This window comes from Theobroma cacao, chromosome 9, assembly GCF_053813885.1.
Source record: "Theobroma cacao isolate CCN51 chromosome 9, ASM5381388v1, whole genome shotgun sequence".
NCBI classification, from domain to species: Eukaryota; Viridiplantae; Streptophyta; class Magnoliopsida; order Malvales; family Malvaceae; genus Theobroma; species Theobroma cacao.
The window spans coordinates 44,155,501-44,173,924 of record NC_142647.1 but is presented as its reverse complement, the minus strand read 5'-3'; the positions used below and the strand labels follow the sequence as shown (position 1 = coordinate 44,173,924).

Below are 18,424 nucleotides of genomic sequence, written 5' to 3'. Positions count from 1 at the left end.
ATATTCTTAAACTATTCAAAAAAATTAAAATAAATTTTTATTTTTATTACATTCAATCAAGTATTTATACTTTTTAATTTGAAACAAATAAGTTCTTATGGTTAATAATTGATTAACTGTTATTACTAACAATATTATTTGTTATTTTATATCCATGCAAACATGTGGACATGTTATAATGAATGTTAATATAATATATTAATGTGACATGATGACATGATTATATAATATTTTTATCCTCTACATTAACTTCATGATAACTATGTGGGTATAATATTTTTACGAATGATAATTAATTCATAGCTAATTATAAAGATTTATTTGATTCAAAATAAAAATATAAAAATTTAATTAAATATAATAAAAATAATAATAATTTATTTAAATTTTTATAAATAATTTAAATTTTTTTCCAAACATGTTGCATTTTTTTTTTATTTAGGAAAAAAAAAGTATGGCGGCCATATCTACTAATTTATTGTCCTCGTCAAGTTGCAACAAATGTTTGCAATCCCAAGTCTGAACTTAAAAGTTTCCATATTTCCTTTCTTTTATAATCTTACGATATTCAGCATACTTCCTTTGAAACTTACAATAAAATAATAATAATGCCAAGACCATGTCAATTACATAAAAATCAACTAAGACGTTTACCAAATTTACAATTTTAACATGATATAATATTTAAAAAAACTTATAAATTATTTAAAAGAATTTAAATAAGTATTTATAATTTTATTACATTCAATCAAATTTTTATATTTTTATTTTGAGTCAAATAAACTCTTATAATTAGTAACTGATTTAATTAAAATTTCATTTATCATTATAGGTCGCATGATATTAACGTTACATGTTAAAATATTATAATTGATAAAAATATAATATATTGACATCATAATTGATGATGAGATGACATGTTAATTTGATATAATAACATGATCGTGTGATCTTTTTCATTATCAACATCGATATAACATATCATATTAATGTTATATCAATATAAAATAAAAAATAATATTTAATTAATTATTAATTAATCATTAATAATAAAAATTTGTTTATATTAAAATAAAAATAAAAAATTTAATTAAATATAATAAAAATTTATTTAAGTATTTTTAAATAATTTAAGCGCTTATTTAAACTCTATGGAATGAAAATTGACAATCCTAATTCCTAAAGTTGTTCAAACTTGTACTCCCTACCTTCACACCTAACTTATACGTATTAGCTTTGACATTTCCTTGAGTCGAAAGCAATTTCAAGTTGACCAAACACCGGAAAGCAATTCAACAAAAGAAAATTAAACTTCCAGAAGTCATCTCTTCTCGGCTGCGTAGATAGAAATTCTCCGCTCAAGAAAATGGGAAGTTGCAGATGAGTACACGCTAGCATTCCTCCTTCATCAAATCAACTTACAATCTTAAACCTGGCAGGAATCCTCTATATTCGACCCCAGTTAAGAGACTGTTCTCCGGTTGACCAAAACAAACCAAAGGGTGAGACAGAGAACAGATTCTGCAAAAGCCCTTTACAATCTTGTCTTTCATAGTTCCGAAAATTTGGGTCCCTAAAAATGGAACATTTTCAATCTCACAGGGTGGAAATAGTAAGCATAGCCGTGGCCGTGGCTGCCATTGGCGCTGCTACTGCTTACTATTTATATGTTACAAAGAAACCCGAAGGTACTCTTTTCATCATTTCTATTTTTTTAAAATTATTTTTAATAATGCTGTTGATGAATGAGAATTTGGGAATTATGTTAGACCAAATATGATGCCTTTTTGTAATATATAATGAAATGGGAATGTTTTGTTTAGTAGGTTAATTGGGAGGAAGTTCTTTTCTAGACCAATCTAATCTTACTGCTTTATCATTTCATTGCATGTGCTATTGGAGTGTTGATTGTGCTATAATTGCCATCTTTTCACCGATTACAAAAGATGTTTGGTGGAACGGTTATTATGTTTTGGTGTTTCTTTTAGCCATTTGCTTATTTTGATTCGAATATGTATTGCTATTTGCTTTTACTTGGTCTTATTTAATTCGAATATGTATTGCTATTTACTTTTACTTGGTAGGGAAATATCAAGAAGTAAACAAATATAAACCAGCGGAACCTTGTTCTTGTGGTTGAAAATGTGTTAAGATCAATAACTGAAAGACAAATATTTAGTTCAATAGGTGCAATGAGATACTGTGACCTTTTAAGTTTTTTCAGCTGTTGTCATTTCCAATTAGTAGTTTAGAAACTGCTGAGTTCCCAGGTATTTTAATGAAATGCAATAAAAGAGTTTCTCTGGGGATTTCCTTCTTTTTATGACTTTTTGCTGTATTTGCAAATAGGTAGTTTACACATCCAACAATAGGTAACATTTGTTCCTTTTTTTTTTAATTGATAATGAGTACTATTTTATCTCCAAGCAGCTCTCTGATGCTTCTTTTTTTTCTAATTAGTTTCTTGATTTATTCATGTTATTTATCATTTTTATATAATGTTTTCTCCTTTCTGGTGGTTGTATGCTTTATGTTTTGCATTCTTATTTAATCTCTTCATGCACTCTATATTGAGTTTCAAGAATTCAAATTGGGTAAACTGTAACATCTGTTCTGTTAGCAAATTGATTAATGCTGAAGTCTGGACAGGCTGCTTGGATCCTGAAGAATTCAAAGAATTCAAACTTGTTAAACGCACCCAACTCAGTCACAATGTGGCTGAGTTTAAGTTTGCTCTTCCCACACCAACATCAGTTTTGGGGCTTCCAATTGGACAACATATGAGTTGCAGGTTTGATTCATGAATGACTTTTTCATCTAATATCTTGACCCAACATTAGTGCTCTATTTCTGCATCCTTGCTATTTTTATGTTTCGAGTAACCTGTTCGATGATCTATCGTTATATTATTGCACATACTTAATATCATTTTCTAAAACAGAGGAAAAGATCAGCATGGTGATGATGTTGTCAAGGCATATACTCCAACAACTTTGGATTCAGATTTAGGGTATTTTGAACTAGTCATAAAGGTTTACATGCAGCATGCAATTGGTGCTTTTGTTTATATCATCTAGTAATTCTTTTCTTTTCTTGCTTACATCAGTACATAATTTAGTTTTTGTTCTCCATAGATGTATCCCCAAGGAAGAATGTCCCACCATTTTCGGGAGATGCGTGAAGGTGATTACTTGGCTGTGAAGGGACCCAAGGTAAGTTTCTTTGATGCTCTATTGTATAATGTTACAATTCCTATCTTTTTTTTTCCTTGCTGGTTTCAAAAACCCAGTTGTAGCTTCATTATTTAAGAGACTAATGTCAAAAACAAGTTGGTAGTATGTAATTCTAACCTGTGATATGATGATTTTCAACTTTCATAGTTTCAGATTTTACCTTGAAGAATCATCTTTGATTTCAAAAGAAATCCAATTAATAGGAAACATGGTAATTGTTCATAGCATATCTTTTAGGAGGCTCAGATATAGAACTTCTGAAATATGTATATGGGGAAATGCCAGCTTAATCAAGTCTGTAGAACATCCATCTTTCTGGTTTTTACCTTTTTGCATGATTGTATGAACTACAAATACTACTTGCTCCACTGGAGGGGGAACCAATAGCCCCTCTGCTTCCATGTATGCATAACCAACAGTAGAATATCTTTATGCAACAGCAAGCTTTTCCATGAGTACTCTCCAAACTCAGAAAGTTGTTTTATCTTAGAGTGAGAGAACAAGTGATGTTTGATCATGAGAAACCTTATATTTATTGACTATTGATTAGGTGTGAATGAAAACTTTATGGTTAATATCCCCTAATTTCCATTCCTCTAGTTAGCAACCAAATCCACAAAATGCAATCACCTTAAAGATCCTACTGGTAATGTGATTGTCTGTCCAGATAACTTTCATATATAAGTTGGTTCTAGAAGTTGGTACCCTTTACAACAACATAAGCAATAGTCTCAACACCCCTTTTCTCAATCCCCACACTCTCTCAGCACCATGTTTCAGGACCGCTTATATTTCAACTTTTGCTATAACCCTGTTACAAAAACAAGAACCACATCTATCTACCTATCTATTTTTCCCTTTTTAGTTCTTTAGAAGTGTTTGAAAGGTTAGTTTACTCAGAATGAAATCTTGGCACTTAGAAGTGTTTAGGAATATGGCCTTAAGCAAATGCCTCAACTATCAGTCACTGGTATGTTACCTTTTCTATGGTTGGCCTGTTGGTTGAACTGGTAAGGTTTGACCCAATGATTTTAATGTTTTTTTTGGGTGTTAGCTCATGTAAGAGTTTTTAAATTATGATTAACTCATGAAATTGTAGCAATGCATAAGTTTCTGGACAAAAGTACACAATTTACTCATTGTTTAGTAATTTTAATGGATGAATCAAGGTGAACTTTAATGCAATTGTTGAAACATGTCCTCATGTGTTGTATATATGTGTCTTCTATGAGAGATGTCAAATGAACATTTCATTTGGTTCATCTACATTCAAAGAATGGCTCATAATTGATAATACCTATATGATGCTTTCAGGGGCACTTCAAGTATCAACCTGGCCAAGTGAGAGCATTTGGTATGCTTGCTGGGGGAACTGGCATCACTCCAATGTTCCAGGTATGTTATTTTACATCAAGGAGCTGGACACCTTTGTCTATGACTTTCTTTCTTTCCACCTTGTGTAAGACTTTCTTTTAAATTCTTATTTTAATAATTGCTTAAGTTTCTCATTTGTTCTTCAGGTTGCTAGAGCCATATTAGAGAACCCAAATGACAAGACTAACATTCAACTTATTTATGCCAATGTCACTTATGAGGACATTCTGTTAAAGGTGGGTTCTCTTTCTCTCTCCCCACCTACACATATTAAATAAACAGATAAACAATCTTCTCTTTTGATTAATCAAATGTTTGAACTGTGCAGTTTAACATTCTGAAAATGATCACACCTTGGGGCAATTAACAGGATGTCCAGGCTGAACTACTTTTATTATAGGAGCAATCTAATTCGAGTCCTTTTTTAATTTTCAGGAAGAGTTGGATGAGCTTGCCAGTAAATTTCCGAACCGCATGAGTGTATACTATGTTCTGAATCAGGTATATATGTCAAACGGGGTCCTCTTTTCTGTTGTTTTCTTTTGTTTTTCATTTAATTTCTTTCTCTATTCTTGTTGAGATGTTTTCCTCTGTTTGTACTTTTTCTTTCAATTATGAAATGACAAATCCAGCATATCCTATGCCAGGTTTTCTTAATGATTTTGAAGTCTTGTAGTAGTTTGTATGGGATACAAAGAAGTTATATCAGATATTGTAAAGTCCAAGAATGCTTTCATACTAATTGTGAATAATTTTGATCCAGATACAATAAAATTAGGACCATCAAATGACGTAATTGTGACAAAATAATATTTACTGAATTTTGGAGTATATCCATTAAGAATTACACACCATTGATTTCTGAACATAAGTGAGGTTACACTCATACATGGAATTGAATAGTCCACATATGACCTTGAGATCCTTGTGTTTGTAAAGATTGAATGACAACTTGAGCCAAGATGTGTTGGATTTTTGTTGGAAATGTTGCACCTAAGTACAGGATTTTAGGGGAGGGCAATAGTTGGTCAAAATCGAATAATCCAACCTAAACTGACCTAATTCGGTCATTTTGGTTCAGTCGGAAAAGTCGGCTATATCAGTTTAATTGGTCGGTTATCGGGGTTGGAAAATGCCAACCGAATTGATAGAATAACTGACCCATTTGTATAAATATTATTTATAATATGTACACACACACACACACACACTCTTTTTAGAGGGGAATTATGCACCAATTACTGAGCCCAATGCTCGAGTGCAATCAACTCAGTGTCTTAGTATAGAATTAGGTTGGTTGGTTGCATGAATCTGATCCTGCTTTGTTAAGACTAGAGCTATATTCATCTCTGCACTCTATGTTCTGAATAGTTTGATTTCTCAACTATCCTTGTATATTGCCCATTCCTTTTTGGCATGTTCATTTCAGCTACACTTGATATGTCAAATGTTATCTTTTAATGGCTCAACATTCAATGTAATGAAGCATAAACAGTCTTATATTGTTTCTTATGCCTAGGATCCTCTCAAGTTCTTTTTCCTTAAGAATCATTAGATCTGAAGATGCAAAACTGTCACTCTTAGGAACTTCTTGCTTTCATGTTATAACTCTATCATCATCTCTAGTTCCATCTTTAGCAGACATATACTCCATATATTCAGTTTTGATCCTACTTTTAATCTAAGACCTATATATTGCAAACTTCAATTTCTATTTCTAACATTGACTAACCCCCGCCTCAGTCTCATCTGCTAAAACTAAAACAAGACTTCTCATCCTGGATATTCCTAGGATGTCATCCATAGCTAAAGTAAAAGGGATAAAGACTCAAAACAAACTTGCTGGTTGAGGTCAGGAACATGAATAGTTTTCCTCCAAACTTGTCTGATCAAAGCTGCAGTAGTATGGCTTTCAACAAATGCCATACTACTAGAAAGTCGCTCAGAACATATCTTTATCACCACTGCTTCAAAGGGTAGGATTCTCTAAAAATTAATACAGTTGTCATCTTTCTTAAGATCTTAGAAATAGGTTGATTGACTTAAATAGGTCGTGCAACAGCTATTGATCAGCTTTAATTTGCTTAACAAGCAATATATGCTTTTGTTGTTCATGGTGTAAAGAATCTATCAATCTCTGGTTGCATGAGGTATTTTACTTGTAACTCATTATTCTATGTTAAAATATCATGTTCAGCCTCCTGAAGGATGGGATGGTGGCGTTGGATTCGTATCCAAGGAAATGATTCAAGCCTACTGCCCTGCCCCTGCTCAAGATATTCAGGTAATCTTATAATCATCCTCACTGTCCGTGTGTACATGCATTTATATAATGTTTGACGCTGCGATTGATTTTCTAACTGCTACAGATTTTGAGATGTGGACCACCTCCCATGAACAAGGCCATGGCTGCTCATCTAGAAGCTCTTGGGTACTCTTCCGAAATGCAATTCCAGTTTTAATCTCCACTCTAATGGTGCTGCTGTTACTTTTATCCCTTTATCGATTCCCTACAAATTTCCAAGTGAGCCGTGAAAGAAACTCAAGATCTTTACTCCATGAGGTATTTTAGCCAGAGCACTTAAGTCCTACAATAATTAGGGTGGAGAGGATTTGGTAATTTATGCTGTACTCATCACATATTTTTCCTAGCAAATTTTGCTCCTCCCAAAACACATTGATCAAAGTTCCATAATTAATTTGACTACTCTGTCCTGCATCTTTCTTGCCAGCCCCTGTGGAACATGAAGGTCACCATTTTCATCAAAATGAAATGAGTGACCCTTTTTTTCTATTTGATGAGTTTGGGTTTAATCTTTGCAACAATTAAGAACATTGAAATTTCACTAATCCCAATAATTTTACAACAAAATGAAACCAAACACTCCTCATAACAAATGAAGCTATTCTTCATTTTTTGTCCAACTTAGAGAGGAAAGGAAAATGCTCTTAAAATTATATATTATAAACACACAATCTGATACTCTTTGCATTGGCATAAAAAGAAATCCTAAAACTTGATGGCTTCCATCTCTCTCCCAACAATCTTGCACCTCATCAAGCTCCCAATGGTACCCAAAACCAGCTTCAAATCCTCCCACCTATCTCCTTTAGCCAACTTCTTATACAAGTAGCTGTCGAAAGTCATCCTTTGCACATACTCATTCCCACAAACTTCCACCAAAGCCTCCCTTGTCACGTTGCTCCCGTAAAACACCCTTTGCAACAAATCCAAAAACCTAAATGTACTCGCATATTTTTTATCCCATTCCTTCAAATACTCCCTCTTCAGGTCATCTTCCCCTATCATCCTTTCCCCGCCGTCCGATGCTCTTACTATTGCCTCCCCGCACATCCTCCCTGATTTTGCCGCAAAATATATCCCTTCGCCCGAACACTTGGTGACATACCCCGCTGCGTCCCCGACCAGTGCCACTCGTCCTCTTACACGTACTGGCCGGGGATGTTCAGGGATTGGGTGGGCCTCCACTTTGATCACTTTTCCACCGTTGATCTTATTTTTAACCCTTTCTTTGATCCCTCTCTGGTACAACTTGATATCCTGCTTCGCACACACCGTACCCGTCCCCACTGCCACGTGGTCACATTTCGGAAAAACCCACGCGTAAAAATCGGGTGACACGTCGTCTCCCACGTACATTTCCGCGAGATTTTGGTAATACTCCATTTTCTCGTCCGGTAATCTGATTCTCTCTTGAAACGCTATTGCGCACGTGTAATTCCCGGCTTTTATAAATTTAGCCACCTTGCTATTGGCTCCGTCGGCGCCGATGATGAGATCTACGGCTAGGGTTTTACGATTGCTGTTGGTCGTGTGGTGGATAATGTAAGGAGAAAAGGGGGAAGATGGAATTTCGAGCTGGGTGACGAGGGAGGGTATTAATTGGGCGCCGGCGGATTGGGCCCGGGCCCGAAGGAAGGAGTCTAGGACTTCTCGGCGGAGCATGGGGATGAATTCGTGGGAACGGAGGGATTTGGATCCGAAATCTACGGCGTTATTTGAAGGGGAGATTATTTTCATCTTGGTGACGTGGCGGTCGATGAGGTGGAGAGGGATGGAGAATTCGTCGATCATGCAGAGAGGGATGGCGCCGCCGCAGGGTTTGGCGGTGGAAGGGCTGCGTTCGAAGAGGAAGGTCTCGATCCCGCCTGAAGCTAGGGCTTCCGCGGCGGAGGACCCGGCTGGGCCTCCGCCTATAACGGCGGCGCGGAGCTTGCGGCCGGGGAGGTGGGGATGGGCGGCGGTGATGGTTAAATGACGGGGTTTATAGAACCAGGGCTTATGTTTTTTGATTGAGAGTTGAGAAAAGGGGGTGTTGAGAGGGTTTTGGATTTGAGAAGTTGCCATTGTTGTTTTCTGAACCAAAACTTTGGAACAAAGGAGGAGAAAGTAAAAAGCTTTCGTTTGGGTTTTAACTTCTATCTTTTAGTGAGTGATTTAGTCGTGGGTTAGTTGAGTTTTCAATTAAATTATTGAGTTTAAAAAGTTTCACGCTAAACAAGGGCATCATTCATTTCATTTTTCTATTAAAGATTTCTTTTTTTCTCTGGTACTGGGGACAAGACAACAGATAAAGAGACAAAAACAGATTTTCTGTTTTATTTTCTTTTTCTTTTGATCCTCTATTGCAGTGGTTTTCCTTCTTATTTCGTTTATTGCTTCGTTGTACGTATAGTATTAATAGCAAATTCAGAATACAAAAAATTTATGTAGCAGATGAACATTGCATTGTGACTGGACTGCAGTTTCTCAGGAAAGTTACCGGACCATTACACCAACACTCAGCTAGCTTTTAGGGGAAACAAAATTGGAGAAACTGTCCGCATGCGTAAGAGGACAAAGGGGTTACCTAACAAGGAAATTTCAATCCGTAATGGCCTGTGAATATATGTTTCACTACTCTAGGCAACCTCCAAACCAAAGAAGACATTGTGAAATCAATGGAGGTCAGGGAAGATGCTATATTGGAGTGTAAACCAGATCCTGGACGGTAGTGGGACGACATATGTTAGACAGGAGGACTTCACCTGACCATGCTGAATCAGCAAGCAAGGAGTTAACTTCTGGTGTTGGGCTATAGAAATCCCACCAGACATGAGATGACACAGTATTGCAGGCCATATCTGCAGAGAGGCATCCTATCTCCGCACCGTACAAACCAAGCCCGCAGCAAGCACTGTTTGCATCCTCAAATCCTGTATTTGTCACATGGAAACACGTTATAAAGAGTAAATTAGAGTTAACTTGATGTTAATGCAAGAACATTCTCTATTCAGGCCCCCTAAAAGCGAAATAAACATCAGCATTGCGCCTTTGGGTCATGTTTTTCAGGCTAATTCAGAGAAGGATTCATACCATAGAATTGTGGGTGGGTTATGATCTTCTTGACTCCTTGGTACAGATCACAGAAGACTATCTGTGCATCAGGCAACTCTTCATTGAGCCTAATTATCTCCTCTTCTAGCATTATATTGTATTGCAAAACGCGTTCATTTATCTCCTCAACACAACCTGTGCCATCATTATTGTTACCTCCAGCTGTGGGAACGTACCACTCCAACAGGAAACTTGGGGTGCAACCCAAAGGTAATATTCCCATGCATATAACCCTCCTCACATTCAGATCATAAAGGTTCCTCATGGCATTCACCATCTGGTTAACCAAAATTTGAGCAAATTCGTGGCCACTGTATTTAACCATTACACCCGAAAAGTTGCGGAGGAAGAGACCTATGTAGTCATCTTTACCGAATGAGAGGTAGAATATGGAGGATCTGATGAAATGGTAAGCGCTCTCCCGGCCTAGTTGTAACTCAAACAGCTGAAGTGTCTCAAATACTTGCCTTAGCTGGTCGTTAAGAGACTGATGGCTCAGGCTATTGGGGCTCATGATTGTTGCTTCTGCTGCCCCATAATTCACACCGCTTAGCAAACCCTCGATGGATCCATTCTGCCTGTAGAATGGTGCAGTGTATGGTAAACCCATTTTCTCAGCTGCATTTGCCATAAATTTTATGTTAATTGGGAACTTGTTCAACTGTTTCTAAGAACATTACAATTACCAAGGAAGGGATACAATTATACAAAGAAGTTGAAGCTGAAACTTCTGGAACAACAATGAAAGCAAAAACTAATCGTACAGAATCCAATGCAAGCTATCTCGTAGAATCAAAATTAAACTGCAGAAATGGTTGAGCTAATTTTATGTAATAATGCATATTGAATTTCAATATGAGATGAGCAAACAAGAATACCATGGAAATATACGCAGCAAGATTTCAAGACCAATTTTATTCATCCCCAAAATTCTTCAAAGAAACAGAGCATAACATACAGTTGTCAAGAAAAGAAATCAAGAAACAAAACGAACAAAGATGACGAAGATCTATAAGCCAAGAAATGTTTACCAAGAAGATAGGGAAGAAGAATGGAATTGGATCCATTACAAGGAAACAAAGAAAGGTTTTGGTGAAAGAATGGATAAAACAGAGCGTTGATTCCACAATCCACCGAAGAATCACCCAACACGTACATTGCTGACACATTCGATCTACTATTCTCTTGACCGACTGCTTGGATGGTCATGCCCATTGAAACAGCTGCAACCAAAAGCAAAACAAATCCTTCCATCTTCGCCGTGTTGCTGTGATGTTATTCTTAATTCATGTCGAAAATCTGTTTGTTTTTCTTTCCTTGCGCCTTATGTTTCAATTCAGTGGATTTTCTTGCTTGAGTCCAATTCCGTTGTTAGCTTTATAGCGGGAAATGGAAAGAAAACAGCTCGTATGAAACAAAAGACTCCAAGTGCCCAAGATGGAGCCCCGCCCCAGATGGTGTTTTGGGCCAGAAAGTTAAATCCTGCTCTCTTGTTGCTTCAAGTTGGAAAGGACTGTTCTTTCATTTTCCTTATTATCAGAATCAGGTAAAGTTGAAATGAGGAAATTAATGATTCAATTATGTATTTGGGCTAACAAGATAAAGTTGTTAGACTTAAAAACAATTGAGATGTCCAAAGTGACCAGACTTACTCATTTTTTAGCAGCTAAAATCATGATGCTTTTTCATTATTTCCGAGAGATCATACTCGCACTGTGAGGGCAATGCTCACAAATGAGTTCTCTTCGAATTTCAAATATAAAACCATTGGATGAATACGGGCATTAATCATGTTAAATTTATATTGTAATTTTTCTAAAAGGGCAGGTACGTTTGCAGCATGTCCAATTTCCATCAATTCAGATAAGAAAAAGCAACAGGCAACCCTACCGCCTAGGAGCGAGCCAAATGCAATCTTCCATCAACGGTCACCAGAAAGAGACTTGCAGTCTTCCACTCGTACATAAAGCTTTTCTACCTTACAAAAGCCTAATACCAAGTCTCTCTTCCTCTAGGAGGAAAAAAAGGAGAGTTGAATCCTATATTTTGCTCCCTACAGAGAAGAATCTCTAGTTGAAACCTGACTTCTTCTGCGACTCAATCCATGCTCTGACCTCATCAATATAATAAAATACTACAAAACAATCACTGTCCAGAATTGAACCTAAATTAGCTTCAGTCATGATTGACATGTCATTGCATATGTAAGCTCAACGCATCCAATAATCTGACATCCCTGCATAGAAATCGCTTCCAGGAAAAGAAATGAAATGGAGCTGCTGTTCTGGGGAGGGAGAGGACCTTGGAAAAGAATAATTCAGGCTGACTACCATGCATTTCCAGCCTCAAAGAATTCATTATGGAGTATACATCTAATTCTAATGTATTAAGAAAAGTGTGCCCAAGCCTGCTATTAGAGAAAATTCGTAGAACATTAAAGGCATGTAAACTGTAACAGTCATTCCAATAGAATGCCAACAACAATGAACTCCAACTTCCCTATCAAAGCAACCATAAGAACAAGGCCCAGCTATCAGAAATATCAGAAGAACAGTGATTAAAATCCAGGACTCATGTAAAAAAGATCAAAATGCAAGTTCATATAAATGAGATTAAAATCCAAGGCTAACTAAAAGAGAAGACTATAGTTACCATACATTCTGAAAGATATTATGTATCAATTTGTCATGATCTAACAAAGAAGATTATGTTGGGAACCTGGAGGCATAAAGTATGTATTATAAGCTGTTATGTCTTCACCTTTGAACTTATACTGCGTTTACTGTGCCACACACCATTCACTGGATTCTTCTTTGCAGCAACAGAACATTGATCACTTCGACCACCCTTACTATTCATCTCAATTTGAAGCCTGCGCCGCCTCATCCGGTTCTCCAAACGTATGCCTCTTTGAGCACGGACCCTCTGCTCAATTTCAAAAGCTTGTGAGAAGTTCCAAATACGAACAACACCTTCCTCACCACCACAAACAATTCGATCTGCTCCGATATCAACTGAGAATAGATTGCACCCAAATCCATGGAGCATTCTCTGGGGTGGCTCTACATCATTTCGGTCAATGTTTTTCACCCTTGAAACCCTTTTCCCCGAGAAGCGCCTACTGGCCCTCAACAACTTTCTAACATCAATTAGTGCAAGTTTCCCATCGCTGGAAGCAGAAACAAGCCAGGGAAACTCAAATGCAAGGGAATAAACAGCACCTGAGTGAGGAAACCATGTTGCAACCTGGAGAACAGTAGGTTCTTCAGACTCATTTATGATCTCAAACATGTGTATTGCTCCATCCTCTCCACCGGTAAAAAGAAAATCTCCAGTGCGGCTCCGTGCCAAGGCATAAGTGTTACCAACATGAGCATTGTGAATAACATTTAACAGAATCCCACTATTAGTGTCCCAAACAAACACATCCGAACCTGATGTGCTCGCAACAGTCATGTCATGAGGGACAAGGCCCCAAACCCAGTCACCATGCCTCAAGACCTGTGTGCACTTCAGTGATGACCGATCCCAGACACGAACTGTCATGTCCCAAGAACCACTATATATCCTATTAAGGTCCAAAGCAAGAGAAGTTATAGGCCCCTCATGTTCCCAAAGTCGAAACTCAGTGTTCTGTTTCTCAACACCCTTAAGGTCAAACAAATGCTGAAGACCATCAACTGCCTTCCAACAATGGATAAAGCCATCAGTACCCCCAGCAACCAATAGTTTAGTATCTGCTGCAACTGCCCTAATAGTACAACCAAGGGGTCGTGATGACGCAATCGACAACCCCTCTGCCATATCCCACATTCGTACAACCGAGTCATATCCAGCCGTCAAAATGAGCTTCGCAGAAGCCAATAAAAACACAGTTCGAACAGCTTCAGTATGACCATATAAAACATCAATGCTATACCTCCCTAAAAACGTCTTACTCCTATACTCCCTCTCCACAAACAATTCCTTCCATGACTTCTCATCCGAAAACCCTGCACCCAAAGGTGCCGGGGCAATCGGTAACCCCCACCTCTCACAATAAAACTCCTTCCAAACTTGATGCTCAGACGCTATATTATGGAGAGTTGTCGACACACATGATACTATACCAAGCTCTTTAGGATCAAGACAATTCAAAATTTCTGATATTAGGGCTGGTGGGAGATCAGTGATCGACCGCCGGACATTGGAAAAAACATCATTAGGAGCTAACTGTTTTGAATCACAAAAACTTGAAATTCCCTTCTTTGGCTGACAATCCAATGACCGTTTCGAAACTTCGAAATCTTCAGTTAATTGGTCGGAACTAAAATGATTTGATTCAGTACAATTTGCTGAATTCTTAACAACCTCATTGCTTTCTTGGCATTCAAATGCCATAAAATGAATGAATTTTAACCTAAAACTATTAATTGAATGGTGTAAACCTAAATTCCCTGATCCAAAGGCTCAAAAAAGTTTCAACAGAGGAATTTTTGAAACCCAAATCTCAACTTACCCGTAAAAATCAAAGATGCCCAAATCTAACAAACCCTAAAAAATGCAAACCCCAAAGTGTTTGAATTAAACTACAGCAGGTTAGATAAAAAAATCAGAAAATATCCAATTAATTGAAGAAATTTGAAAGGTTAACAATTAATTGAAGGTGTGCACGATCCAATCGAAACCCAAAGAGTCAAAGGAAAAAAAACTTGAAAAAAAAATACCTCTAAGATTAATTAGTCGTTCTTTGGAGCAGAGAAACTGCTGGAATTTTGGAGGAAATTACAAAAAAAATAAAAAAGAAATTTCGGATCCGTAGCGGTGGAAAAGTGCGGAGAAAGGGATTTTGATCGCCGTTCAATTGGAGAAAGGATCGTGCGGTGGAGATTATCGATTTAGGAGTCATAAAATCTTACGGGACGTTAGATTCGGACGTGCCACGCACAAACACGCTTGTACTTATGGGTAAAATTTAGCTAACGGCGTCGGATATATAGATTAATTTTTATTTTTATTTATTTTTTTAACGTGTAGAATTAGACGGCGGTAAAATATTAAGAATTTGAAGTTAGAATTCATGATTTCAAATTTAAATGAGAGACTTAATTGGCAATAACACGATTTCATATTTTTATGTTTTTAATTCAAAAGATATATCGTGATAAATAATTTATATTTATATATTCAAGATTTACTTCATTTCTTATTAATATAAAATTCATCACATTTTATTTCATCGAATTGTACAACGTACATAAATTCTTTATCTATAAAAAAAAGATCCTTTTTATTATTTTGGGTTTACTCCGACTCTTATATTTTTCATAAAATATCTTTTATAAAGATCATCTGTTAATAAAAATTTAGATCTATTTTAATATCACTTATCACTGATCAATAGTTATAATTTAAAAGACATATTTGATAACTAAAAAAATTTATTTTATAAATTCAAAATATATCTTTGATATGAAATTCGTTACAATCAACTACAAGTATAATAATGAGTTTGTGTTGTACTCCCTGTAGACCCATAGTGTACATAAAGGTTGTCGGGCTAATGAACTCGTTATGTTGGGCTTATACCGATGCATATGAGCTGTCTTGTTGTTGTTGTTATTTGGGAGTTAGCCGACTGATCATGCCTTTCCTCAATCAGTTCACTATTACACCAAAGATTTAATTCAACTTGGCTTTTTTTTATTGCATGAAATCTAATTTTTACAGCCTAAATTGTAACGATTAAAAGCCTCAGAAGATTATGATTCATTCATTTATATATGTTTGGATCACGCTAGTGAGCATTCTGGAGGGAATCCTTGTTGGAATCTTTTGGCATCAGTGCAGTAGTTGTATATCATGTAGTTCTTTTGCACCCATTTGATTCGGGCCTGGCCGGAGCTGTCCAGCGATTGTGTTAACCAAGAGTTTTTGGATGAATTGGCGGAGCAAGAAGAGGAATTTGAAGCCCAAATGCAAGCTTGGGCGTTGAAGTTTTGATACGAAGCGGTGAACGGCGCCTGGCTCCAGTCGGTCTTGACAAGGCCACCCCTTGTGGCCCATTCTTCTGCGTCCCAAAGGCTGGAGTATATCCACATGGGTTGGCTCTTGGGGAAAGGGATGCCATTTGACTCTAAATTCTTGAACTCTCTAATCGGAGTCCCGTCAACGTAGAAGCTGAAAGGAATAACAAGAGAACACACAAGATACAATAAATCATTTATGGGGCTTTGCCACTATGATAAGTAGGAGCCATTGTGACAGCGAAGAGAGAGAGGGAGAGAGGAAATTACATAATGCTTCGAGGATTCCACAAGATGGAGTAGGTGTGGAAGTCCTTGGTGGGGTCAAACCAAAGATAAAATTGCTGCTCCCTATTTCCCTTCCCTTGCGTGAATACATTGGTATGGAGAATATAGGGGTCTCCGCTTAGGTTACCAAGAAACTCAAAGTCTATCTCATCATGGGTGGACCCCAATGAAGACAGCTGCATGCCAAAACATCATCAAATAACTTTGGCAAAAATGATAAACATGTAAAGAAAATGACAAGCCTCCTTTCTTTTCAATAAAAAAGGGATTTTGAATTTTTTTTTTAGATAAGAGATCTTATATCAATTAATTAATCAAATGTTCAAATATTTTATTTTTTAATAAGTATGTTTATATTAATTACAATTTATAATATATGTGTCTTATGTAATACATAAATATCAAAATTTTATTTTTCAATAATAAAAATAATACTACAACAACTATATGTGTGTCTGTGTGTCCTCCCATCAACCAATTATATTACTTAATATCAATGAGACCTTCTTTAAATAGTAAGGAGGAGGTTATGAAACTTTTTAAGTTTCAAATTGAAGTTTCACTATGTGTAGGTTTGATTTAATTTTATGTTGGACTAATTTATGTAGCTATATGCAGAATGTTAGTGAGTTTATTAATCAAATGCTCAATTTACATTGTTTTAATGCCATATACAGGATGTATGGCTATGTTATACATGTTAATTAAGGGTTATTTGATTGTGATTGTCATTGTCTCCACTTATACATGTAACTTCATTGAAAAAAGTAATTGTTTGATTAGTTACATAATTAGAAAATTGTATAAATCAAAATTTAATAATCTATTAAGATACATCATCAGTTAATTATTAAAATAAAAATAATGTAACAATAGGCAAAGATAAAAAAAGAAGTGTAAAAGAGAAAGAAGCTGAAAAAATAATGGAAAAGACAGAATTAAGAACATGAAAGAGGAAGTTGAGAAGTTCTTATGTTAAGTTTGTCAAACGCCATTTGATTCTCTTTACAGCTTTACTCGAATAACACTTCTAGTTTGTGATTAGTCTCAAATACACAATTTTTGTGAATATGACGTATCTTATTTAATTTGTATTAAGAGACTGATTTATTTATTTATTTATAACTTAATTTTTCAAGCGGGAGAGGGGAAGACAAAGCCAATGAACTTACGTAGTAAGCAGTGACGGTGCCGGCGGAGTTGCCAGGCACAAGCTTCAACTGCATGTCGATTTTCCCAAATAAGTATTGCTTCTTGGACTTGAATCCAGAGCCAGAGGTTTTATCAAGAGAAAGCGTGAGAAGCTGGCCATTGCCGAGAATTTTGGCACGGCCATCACCCCAAGTGATGTCAAAATCCTGGTTGAAGTTACCGGCCAAAGCCGACACCAAAAGAGTAAACACAACACCACTAATGAGCAGAACTGTCTTAATAGTTCGGAAATACATGTTTGGTATTGGAGAGAATATGATTACTAACGGATGGTGCTGTTGAATTGAGTGAACTGAAAGGGGAGGAATATATCTATATATAGTGGAGATGAAGTATGGGAAAAGGGAAAATTACGATATTTGTTGAAGTTGTTAAGAAATAAATTGAGGTTGACTTGGGGTTTAGATGAAATAGTATGTGGGGTGGGGGGTCCTGACAGCTAATGGAGATATGACATCGAGGTGACTGAACTCGAATAATTTGGAATTTGGAATCATACAATTATTTCGCTCCGCGTACCGTGTGATATATGAAAAGGTCGAAGGTTTAATTTCAATCCATGCACACAGCTGGCTTACACTAGTATCTGATGCCCTTTAAATTGTTATTCCATTGGTCTACCTTAAGCCTTCAATCCTTCATTTTTTTTCTTTCGTGCTTATGTCAACACATCAATTTCTGCTGTTTCGACTTTTTCAAACGATTTGCATGCGTACACGATAGTGTGTATATTAATGCCGGGAGGGGGATACATCAGCGTAGCTGTCGACCATACATGCAAAGAAATCAAAGGTTGCGCAGTCTCCGAAACTAATCTTACAAAAATACATACATTTAGATTAAGGTTAACGGATGTGCTAGTAATTGGACTCTAATCCAGAACTATTATGTTCGAGAAAGACAGCTTAATTTCC

The 18,424-nt window shown here is 36.4% G+C and overlaps 5 protein-coding genes across 6 annotated transcripts; 1 reads left to right on the top strand and 4 right to left on the bottom strand.

Moving 5' to 3' along the window:
• Positions 1–1,170: 1,170 nt before the first annotated feature.
• On the top strand, positions 1,171–7,401 carry LOC18590127 (NADH--cytochrome b5 reductase 1-like). Of its 2 annotated transcripts, XM_088809760.1 has the most exons (10): positions 1,179–1,502; positions 1,603–1,688; positions 2,650–2,791; positions 2,942–3,032; positions 3,135–3,212; positions 4,548–4,628; positions 4,754–4,843; positions 5,043–5,108; positions 6,805–6,891; positions 6,977–7,401. In XM_088809760.1, the coding sequence occupies exons 3-10, from the start codon at positions 2,781–2,783 to the stop codon at positions 7,067–7,069; spliced, it is 597 nt and encodes a 198-aa protein (XP_088665886.1). In that variant the 5' UTR covers positions 1,179–1,502; positions 1,603–1,688; positions 2,650–2,780; the 3' UTR covers positions 7,070–7,401. The 2 variants fall into 2 exon arrangements, with proteins under 2 accessions (XP_017982957.2, XP_088665886.1); XM_018127468.2 differs by having other exon boundaries at positions 1,171–1,688.
• Positions 7,402–7,433: 32 nt separating this feature from the next.
• Positions 7,434–9,143, bottom strand: LOC18590126 (geranylgeranyl diphosphate reductase, chloroplastic-like). The gene has a single exon (XM_007015468.3). It carries the CDS (start codon positions 8,974–8,976, stop codon positions 7,618–7,620), a length of 1,359 nt encoding a protein of 452 aa, XP_007015530.3. The 5' UTR covers positions 8,977–9,143; the 3' UTR covers positions 7,434–7,617.
• A 163-nt stretch (positions 9,144–9,306) lies between these two features.
• On the bottom strand, positions 9,307–11,533 carry LOC18590125 (GDSL esterase/lipase At1g71250-like). The gene is made up of 3 exons (XM_007015466.3): positions 11,037–11,533; positions 9,985–10,623; positions 9,307–9,824 (listed from the first exon to the last, which is right to left on the bottom strand). Exons 1-3 carry the CDS (start codon positions 11,257–11,259, stop codon positions 9,589–9,591), a joined length of 1,098 nt encoding a protein of 365 aa, XP_007015528.1. The 5' UTR covers positions 11,260–11,533; the 3' UTR covers positions 9,307–9,588.
• A 1,051-nt stretch (positions 11,534–12,584) lies between these two features.
• FBX2 (F-box protein 2) lies at positions 12,585–14,861 on the bottom strand. The gene is given in 1 exon segment (NM_001402600.1): positions 12,585–14,861. A coding segment is annotated over 1 exon segment (1,632 nt). The 5' UTR covers positions 14,386–14,861; the 3' UTR covers positions 12,585–12,753.
• An 804-nt stretch (positions 14,862–15,665) lies between these two features.
• LOC18590123 (putative xyloglucan endotransglucosylase/hydrolase protein 23) lies at positions 15,666–17,806 on the bottom strand. The gene is made up of 3 exons (XM_007015464.3): positions 17,471–17,806; positions 16,281–16,474; positions 15,666–16,164 (listed from the first exon to the last, which is right to left on the bottom strand). The coding sequence occupies exons 1-3, from the start codon at positions 17,744–17,746 to the stop codon at positions 15,777–15,779; spliced, it is 858 nt and encodes a 285-aa protein (XP_007015526.1). The 5' UTR covers positions 17,747–17,806; the 3' UTR covers positions 15,666–15,776.
• Between the last annotated feature and the right edge of the window lie 618 nt (positions 17,807–18,424).

Coding starts and splice junctions, on each gene's coding strand:
- LOC18590123 (XM_007015464.3), bottom strand. CDS start 17,746: ATGTATTTCCGAACTATTAAGACAGTTCTGCTCATTAGTGGTGTTGTG. Junction 16,475..17,470: donor GCACCGTCACTGCTTACTAC/GTAAGTTCATTG, acceptor TTTGGCATGCAG/CTGTCTTCATTGGGGTCCAC. Junction 16,165..16,280: donor TGGAATCCTCGAAGCATTAT/GTAATTTCCTCT, acceptor TATTCCTTTCAG/CTTCTACGTTGACGGGACTC.
- LOC18590127 (XM_018127468.2), top strand. CDS start 1,580: ATGGAACATTTTCAATCTCACAGGGTGGAAATAGTAAGCATAGCCGTG. Junction 1,689..2,649: donor TGTTACAAAGAAACCCGAAG/GTACTCTTTTCA, acceptor AAGTCTGGACAG/GCTGCTTGGATCCTGAAGAA. Junction 3,033..3,134: donor ATTTTGAACTAGTCATAAAG/GTTTACATGCAG, acceptor TGTTCTCCATAG/ATGTATCCCCAAGGAAGAAT.
- LOC18590125 (XM_007015466.3), bottom strand. CDS start 11,259: ATGGAAGGATTTGTTTTGCTTTTGGTTGCAGCTGTTTCAATGGGCATG. Junction 10,624..11,036: donor TCTTCTTCCCTATCTTCTTG/GTAAACATTTCT, acceptor TGGCAAATGCAG/CTGAGAAAATGGGTTTACCA. Junction 9,825..9,984: donor AACCCACCCACAATTCTATG/GTATGAATCCTT, acceptor TGACAAATACAG/GATTTGAGGATGCAAACAGT.
- LOC18590126 (XM_007015468.3), bottom strand. CDS start 8,976: ATGGCAACTTCTCAAATCCAAAACCCTCTCAACACCCCCTTTTCTCAA.